The sequence below is a fragment of the Centroberyx gerrardi genome, chromosome 18 (assembly GCF_048128805.1).
Source record: "Centroberyx gerrardi isolate f3 chromosome 18, fCenGer3.hap1.cur.20231027, whole genome shotgun sequence".
In the NCBI taxonomy this organism is placed as follows: Eukaryota; Metazoa; Chordata; class Actinopteri; order Beryciformes; family Berycidae; genus Centroberyx; species Centroberyx gerrardi.
Window position 1 is genome coordinate 8,501,282 of NC_136014.1, and position 8,601 is coordinate 8,509,882.

The 8,601-nt window shown below is 42.6% G+C and overlaps 1 protein-coding gene across 1 annotated transcript; it reads right to left on the reverse strand.

Annotated features, from left to right (window-relative positions):
- Nucleotides 1–482: 482 nt before the first annotated feature.
- On the reverse strand, nucleotides 483–7,528 carry slc35f6 (solute carrier family 35 member F6). The gene is made up of 6 exons (XM_071919106.2): nucleotides 7,345–7,528; nucleotides 5,710–5,782; nucleotides 5,313–5,484; nucleotides 4,979–5,188; nucleotides 4,512–4,622; nucleotides 483–2,120 (listed from the first exon to the last, which is right to left on the reverse strand). The coding sequence occupies exons 1-6, from the start codon at nucleotides 7,419–7,421 to the stop codon at nucleotides 1,633–1,635; spliced, it is 1,131 nt and encodes a 376-aa protein (XP_071775207.2). The 5' UTR covers nucleotides 7,422–7,528; the 3' UTR covers nucleotides 483–1,632.
- Between the last annotated feature and the right edge of the window lie 1,073 nt (nucleotides 7,529–8,601).

The following is an 8,601-nucleotide window of genomic DNA, read 5'->3' on the forward strand; positions in this document are numbered from 1 at the left end:
CTCTTTTCAACAGCTTACTTTGGTCAGAAGTGAACATTTATCCTCTTACCCAATTTGGACAGAAAAAACTCCTTTATACTGCATTGAGAAGCAACTGTTAGGGCCTGTAAACACAATTTTAACCCTACAGGCCTATATAAAGGTGGAAATTTCAAGTACCGAATACCATACCAATCCAGAAATACTAATACTGGTTGAGTGCTGTTTTTATCTATTTTTTCTTAGTTTCTGGGAAAAAAAAAAAATTAACTACTTTGGTTGGGTCCTATTTGATATTTGAAAATGTGTTCATATATTTTTGAAGATATAACAATTTGCAAAAGGCAGAAAGTGGGAACCTGGTGAGCAGTGGAACGGAGTCTATGGGCTACGGTCAACAATGGCTCTTTGGATGAAGAAAAGCAGCAGGACAACCAGCCCCGAATTCATGAATGTCTACTTTGTCTGTTCAATGACGAAACACAAAAATGTTTTCAGATTGTTTCAGAAATGTATTTTTGAAAAACGTCTCTCTTCATCTGTTCATTACATCCATTCAATGTTGTTCACAGCACATCATTCAACGTATAGGTCTAAATAAAAACACGTACATTTCAACATGTGTGATTTAACGACAGTTCCCTTTTTTCTTATTATATGTTACAGCAAACCTCTTAGCTAGACAACTGAGTGTGGTGGGAGAAGCAAGATTTACAATATCAAGTGCAGATCACTTAGTGTATTATCAATACTTTTGAGCTCAGACCTCTTGGTACATGTTACACATAAACCAACAATATCAGTAAAGCCTGAGAGCAAATATACAGAAGTATTTTTTCAAAACAATTCAACCAAAGTGAAATTAAGAAAATGCCCTTGCACTTCTTCCAAATAAAGATGACAAAGGAAATGTTGAAAGAATACATAGAAGAAAACACTCTGTAGGGCCTTCACAAGGCAGTGGATTGGCATTCAATGCATGATTTACACATTGCCAGCCATTTTGGCAAAATCATAGTTCGCAACATTTAAAAAAAAAAAAACCTAAAACCTAAAAGACAACATAAAAATTGCATACAGTACCACTTGAACAGTTCCATTACAGATATTAAAATCACTACCTAAAACATGACAATTATCCACCTAATGCACATGTAAGCCAATCTGTACAAAACCTGATTTTGACATTCATTTTTTACTTTTGTGGCAATAACCTTCACAAACCTGTGCTGGTTTCTATGGTGGATTGAGCTCTATAGATAACACTGAAAAGTGTCCAAGCCTTTTCTTCCAATAAAAAAACAGCTAAAAGGGTCAAGGAGCAGCTGTTGACACTGGCTAAAAACTACTTCTGCTTTGTTTCAGAAGGATATAACAAAACAGTCGATCTGTAAAATCAATTAAACGTTAGGAAACCCGTATGTGATACAACTCCTTCACACCACCCTCCCTACCATCTGGTTCTTTATGAAAGCTTGCACACTCCCACATATTCCAACAAGGTGTGAAGGTTGTGAGTCAGTTAAAATCTGAGGCGTGAACACAATTTAAAAAGAGATTGTCACTGACAGCATTGTGGGAAACGCGCCGTGTCTCCGACAGACGCTCCGATACGCCGTCATGCTGTTTCAAGTTTTAAGTTTCAAGCCGAGTCTAGCTCTCATCGTCGGCCTGGACCCTCCCGTCGGCCAGCAGCCGCTCCCTTTCTGTCGCCTCGCTCTCCTCGTCCGCGTCCACCATCCCCACGCAGCAAGGCATCCTGGCCAGCAGGGGGCGGTGCAGTCCGTTGTAGAGCGCCGTGCCCACCAGCAGCACGACGAAGCCCAGCACCTGCAGGCCGTGGAACGTCTCCCAGCCCAGCGCCAGGCTCACCGCCCAGATGACCAGCGTGCGCAGGCTGTCCAGCACCATGCGGGTGGTGGCGCTGATCTCCTTGGTGACGCTGATGCCGGCGAAGTTGAAGAAGGCGATGCTGACGGTGTTGCCCAGCAGCGCCAGCAGGATGAGAGGCTGGTGGCCGATCTGGCAGAAGGCGTCCAGCGCGTCCTCCAGGACCTGCCGGGGGTTGTTGCTGAAGCTGCCCGCGGGGATGAAGAACATGGGGATGAGCAGCAGCGACAGGACGCAGAAACCAAAGAACCCTGGGAACAGAGAGCGAGAGTGGTAAGCTTTGTCTGAACGGCACTTCTTTAAAACAGTGCTTCACATACAGTAAGGTACAAGGTCACACAAAAATAAAATGGGAAAATACCACATAAAACAAATGATTAAAAAGTCTGTCCGTCTCTGTGTCTCCCTCCCAGTTTCAGCTGTTTATTTTACTTCGTCAGACTCTTTCTATATTTGCCCCTACAAAGCCCATTCTGTAAATACTTTGTATAGACCAGTGGTACTCAACGTGGGGTCCGGGGACCACCAGGGGTCCTTGAGGGAATTCCAGAGGTTTGATCTTAGGCTACGTTCACATTGCAAGTCTTAGTGCTCAATTCAGATTTATTGCTCAGATCCGATTTTTTTGTTTGGCTGTTCACATTATTTTTTAAATGTGGCCAATATCAGATTCCAGTGTGAACTGGTCACGGTCCTGAACTGACCCGCATGCGCAAAAGAACAATAACAAAGACGTCACACGCAGCACGCTGTCGTACGGAAGTAAACATGGAGGCCACTGAAGTCAGCGTTGACGGTTTCATTTATAAGTTGATGTGCAGTGGAAGCCAGCGAATTCGTGAGCAGATGATAACGAGGACGAGGATGAGGAGAAAGAGAGCCAAATTTTTAATTATGGCTTTTTGTGGAGCAATGGCTGCTACTTCTGTACGGAGGTGTGTGTGGATGCGGAGTCGGAGCCAGGAGTGGTGGGATCGTGACGTGAATGGCTTCACTGAAACAGATTTCATCCAAAATTTCACCCCAAATACTTATGAGGTCTAACACCTCACTGTCCCTCCACTGACTACCTCCATCGCAGCTGTCTTCCATGTTTGTATTCACCGAGTGACTCCCGCCAGCGCAGAATTGTGACGAATGTCGATCTAGAGTGACGTAAAAGTCGCATGAATTCCGATATGACTGTTCAGACTGAGGTCGCATTGCAAAAAATCTGACCTGTATCTGATTTAGGACCACATATGAAAGTGGCCCAAATCAGAATTGAAAAGATCAGATTCCATGTGATTTGTGCTGTTCACACTGTTATAAATAAAACAGATCTGAGTCACATATGAGCAAAAAAATTGCATTTGGGCCATTTCTGCCTGCAGTCTGAACGGAGCCATAGTTTCACTGTTATCTCTCTACCTACAATACAGATAGTATGGGAATTCTGGACAAAATCATATCTAACAATAGAAATATTCTCAGATTTGGGTCCGAGAGACAAAATCTCATCAAATGGGGGTCCGTGGCCCTAATGTGGACTAAATTAGGGGTCTTTGATATTAAAAAGGTTGAGAATCACTGGTATAGACTGTCATTTTCACAATTCTAAACTGTACTTAGAGGAAAAGTATTTAAAAACTTTCCATTTTAGGATAATCTTCCCACTCACAACGTGGCACACACACAAATCTGGTGGAGAAAAATAACCAACTACTTTTCAAAATGCCAAGGTGGTAGTAAAGTATTTGCTTCACTGTACAATTGCACAAACACCATTGCTCCATTAACACAGTTGATATACAGGCTGTATTACCGAGAACAAGGGATTCTAAAAAAAAACAACTTGGCTCTTATTTCTTTTCCTAGCACTTGCAAATTGCACATGAAGATTCAAGGGACACATATTGAATATTTTTCACCTCTGTTTTCTAGACAGCGTTGTTTTGACCTTTGAACTCCTCATTATCGGCTTCTTGTAACATTGGCAGTTCAGGAATTTTACTTTTGTACTTAGGAAATAGGAAAACTTGTAGGTGGAGACTGCAAGAGTGATAGTGATAGTAAGAACGTGAGAGTGAGAGTTTTTCCAGTCAAGGAAAAAAAGCGTTGTGCCCCTTACTCAAAACACAACATGTCTGTGCTGCATTGCATTCTGGTCTATTGAAGCTACTGCCGGTGGAGAAACTGGTATCTCTTCCTCTTCTACAACGGATCCCTCCCTGTATGATTGTTGAACGTCTCTTGGTGCAAAATGGTAGCTCTAGAAAGAAGCCCTCGCTCTTTGATTCTGAGGGACTGACACCAAAACCTGACGTTTACCGCTGATGTTTTAGATCGCTGAAACATTTTCTTATTCAATATCTCAGCATCACAACATGTCATCTACATTTGGCCAGTTATCACGGGAATAAGAAAAATAGACCTCCAAACAACAAAATGGACGCAGGAATGCAAAGTACATTGCTTTGTTTTCAACAATGCTAGATTAGATTAGATCAGATTACATTACATTATTACATTAGACTTTATAACTGTTGAAGTGTTATAGGGTGGATTTTTCCTGTAGTTTAAAGTTGCTCTAGTTAAAAGTGTCAGCTAAATGCCTGAAATGTTAAATGTTAAATGTAATTGCAAATGAACGTTCGCCGTACCTTCAGTGCCCACGGCCCGAAGTGGATGAACATCGTGTTTGTAGACGAATTTTTCCTCCAGGACCATCTGCACAGCAACAATGATCTGAGCCAAGATGATCAGAAGGTCTCCTGCAGGGCAAAACAGAGTAGTGGTGCATACTTAGCTGCTAATGCAATACTAGATGCTTTAGGAAAGGAAAAAAATTGACTTTGTCACACAGTATTTGCTGTGTGGTTTCATGCTGCAGTGGTGCTTGGAGGTCATTTTAGTTTTTCATCTCATTATCCATTCTGTTTTGGTCATGATGGTTCAAGTACAGGTTTGCTTGGGTTAAAAAAAGGTATTTTATCATAATAAAAGCATTAACCAACATTAGGACTACACTTTATTTTGTTTTAGAGGAAAATCATGTCTTTTCCTCCAAATGAGTCCTATCCAAAGTCAGACTACTGTCACAGATCTGAATGGAAATCCACTCCCATACCGGTAATGATGTCGCTGAGCTTGTGCGTCTCCTTCCCGCTGAAGAAGTCGGCCAGGCCCACCACCAGCAGGCCCATGATGGTGATCAGGATGCCGAGCCACTGGCTGGCCACCAGGCGGCGGCCCAGGAAAGCCACGGACAGCAGACCGGTGAAGACGATGACGGCTCCACGCAGCATCTGGAAGCTGGAGGCGCTCGTCATGCTGAGAGCTGGAAACAGCAAAGGGATTCATTCATTGGACACATACACAGTGGGCAGTTTTCTGTATCCAGGTTAAAACTATTTTTCTTAGGTTTTAGTAAAAAGCAATAGATACCTGCAGTGGTCACTTACCAACATACATGATGGAGGTCCCGGTCATGTCACACATGGCAGGGGGGAAGAAGAGGAGCGGGTTGAAGCTCTGGCCTGCGTTCATCCTGGGCTCTGGCCTACGTCTGTCGTGGCAGAGCAAGATGTAGAAGACCGCTAGACAGCTGAACTCGCCCAGGAACATCCCCACCGCCTGGGCAGGGAGCGTGGGGGGGAGACACAGAGAGGGACAGACAGAGAGGGAAAACAGATTCAAACTCTGATTTGATTTTCTTTGGGCAGAAATACGTATAGAAAATCCAAACACGTGCATGTCCCAGATGCTAACCCTTATTTCCAATGTGGTGCTCAGTGAAAGAATAATAATAATGATACACAACACTGTCAAATGCAACATTTTTTCGGGAGAGAGCATTACCTGTACAAATGGGTGAGAGAAAGGGTGTTCGGGGTCATCACGGCAACCCCTAGCCGTGAACATGTCCGCCCATCTGCCAGACAAGAAGACATTATTAAGATTTCATTATGGATATTTTGCACAATCAAACACATTTGTTTCATTTTGCCCTCACGTAAAACACTGCAGTCAGACAGGTTAGTGAGTGCCTTACTCAGTAATCCATTGACTTTTATAGCCAGACAATCAGAGGAAGCATGACTGGCATGTGAGCGTCCCGTCTGGGTCAATATGCAAGACAAGGGGATGTGCTCCTTAAAGGTGATGACACAGCCCTTCCTTCGCATACAACAGCTTTGGGACTCATCAGTACTAAACTAAAGGGGGCTTTCTGGTTGATCACAGTCATTTGTGGTAATTGTGTTTGTGATTTGGATTACATTAGGTTTATATGGCGCTTGGCTGTTTGTTATAATCACCTTGCCTGCACAGGCCGACATGATGTAACCGATCTCAGTTTTAGGGCGTTATAGCCAGTGGAGCAGCACAGTGAAGTGGTTGCTTTTTCGTGACTGTAGTGAAACCTGACCTTTCTACTGCTACACTCTCTGTTCTGCTGTGAGAAACACAACGCAGCTTGTTTAAACTAACACATAAACAGCACAGGATGTACTTAAGGCTTTATTCATAGCTGTTCTGCTGACAAAATCCATACTAAGGCAAAGGGTAGCAGAAGTACAACTAGACTGAATGTTTGCGTGGCAGGCGGTAGAGAGCTGACATCACAGGTTATTGGAGAAGTAAAAAAGCTTAACTTTTACAAAGGTTTTGCTGAAATGGCAAGTTGTCCTCCCACCTCTCCCTGTCGTGACATTAGTGAGGGAAGACTTAAATATATGGTGACTCATTTGTCACGCGAGCTATTGCCTTTGTCTCTAAAAAAAACAAAAAACATGGCTGACAGTCCATCACTTACCTCTGACTGGGCGTGAACACCTGAGCCACGGCCCATTAAAGTGAATTTCTAATATTGATAGCTCATGGTCATGGCATTGTGCATTTGTAGAGCTAACGTTGGCTAACTTTGGGAACCTCATGTGGGTGCTGCAACATTTTGACCCTAAATAAGGCAATATTACAAGTCTGTCAATCCAACAACAGTTGCTTCCAGGCAGCAATCTTATCAAGTCTGTAAACAAGGCAGAAATGTCTGTCTTTACTCACAGATTAGCTTCTAAACAGAGATAACACATATAGCTGATCATTCCACTTTCAGTTTGATAAAAACGCCTATCCACCAGCAGTATATAGCCTGATATCAGACGGCTCTGCTAAGCTAACTAGCTCGGTCAGCACAGGCTGTGTAAAGTTAAGGGTCACTAGCTTATTGTTAACTAGCTACCTGCTAACACCAAGATAAAGTTAGCTGAACTACGAATGGATTCTCTGTTAATAACACCTTGTAACAGTGCAATACGCTACCATAATTAGGTTATTTAGCTGACAAGCTCTCTTGTTATTGAAAATATAGATTTTAAGCACAAACGTTATCCCAACTCCGTTTTACAACACTATGTTTATTCTTCTCCAACAGCAGAAAGTGAAAATGACTTTACAAACACACGACAAAGATACCTTATATTAGCCTCTACTTACTTTGCCGATAATGTGTTTATAGAGCCAGTTGTGAGCATAAGTCCCGCCAGGAAGAGCTGGTACTGTGTCCACGCCATGCTGGACGTGTGAATGTGATAAACCAGGAACAGACGACTACCAAGGCGTATTTTGTTAGGGACCCCAGGTTGTTATTCACTCTCTCTAGGATCTCCTTGCCTGCAAACACCACATGACAATGTTGAGTCAGCTGACCGGGCGGCTGCGCCATCAGCGAACAACGCTACGAGCGTCTGACCGCATGTCGCCTTCAGGTGCTGTCGGAAATATCGAGTTCAACGCATTTGCACGACCCAACAAAGGACTCCGCGCCAACACCACTCAGGCCCTCTAGTTGACACATGCGCAGAAGAGAAACCGACCTAGCACAAGATGATAGAAGGAGAATGAGCAGTGAGTTTAAGTTATGATAGACTTAAAAAGACAACGAGTTTGAGTGTACTTGCTAATACAATTACTATCCAGTAGCTATATCACTATGTTTTTGTAACTTTGATAAATGTTTATCGAAGCTAACAAAATAGTCAATTTACTATTTGTGAAATTTAGACAGTTAAATCATTATTTAGGTATCATCCAGTATGATAGACTGATCACACTGTAATAAATAAGTAAATAAATAAACAAACAAATCAATGAATTAATAATAACCAGGCCCAAAAGGATTCAGCATATTGCCTTTGTCCTCTACCTGACTCCAAGTTAGCAGATGTCCAAGATAGCAGCTTTACATGTGAAGTAGGATATTCCACCTGGAAATCTCGGTTATTTTTAGTGTCTTACATCTATTACAAATTCCATCTATTTTTGTTAAGTTTGACTTTTTTATTTTATTTTACTATACATTTTCTATCCAAGCCAGTCGCCAGAATGACTCTATCCATGTTGTTTCTATTCCCACTGGTCACCGATGGAGGTCGATAAAGGCCATAGGTTACTTAATGCCTTTTGAATTGATACATCAATTACATGTGTGATTTACGACCTCAGAACTCGAAAACAGAAGTTTACAAGGGGACCTTGAAGGCAGCAATATGGTCGTCATTGGCAGTCACAGAATTTGAATGAACAGTAGGGGGCGTCAAAGACCAAATAGACCATGTTGGATTTGAAAGCTGAACCGCAGTAGTTTCCCCCTCAGAGTGGCCTCACTTGCTCAAAATAGGAACATGCATTCATTTTTTTCATAGGGACACTGTCTGTCACTGTCCCTTGTGTGATATCTTACTAGGACAATCT

Bases quoted from the DNA above. Each gene is read 5' to 3' on its own strand.
- slc35f6 (XM_071919106.2), bottom strand. From the start codon at position 7,421: ATGGCGTGGACACAGTACCAGCTCTTCCTGGCGGGACTTATGCTCACA. The intron at 5,783-7,344 runs GTAAGTAGAGGC...CTTGTCTGGCAG, and splicing joins ATAAACACATTATCGGCAAA to ATGGGCGGACATGTTCACGG. The intron at 5,189-5,312 runs GTAAGTGACCAC...TGCTGTTTCCAG, and splicing joins GACCTCCATCATGTATGTTG to CTCTCAGCATGACGAGCGCC.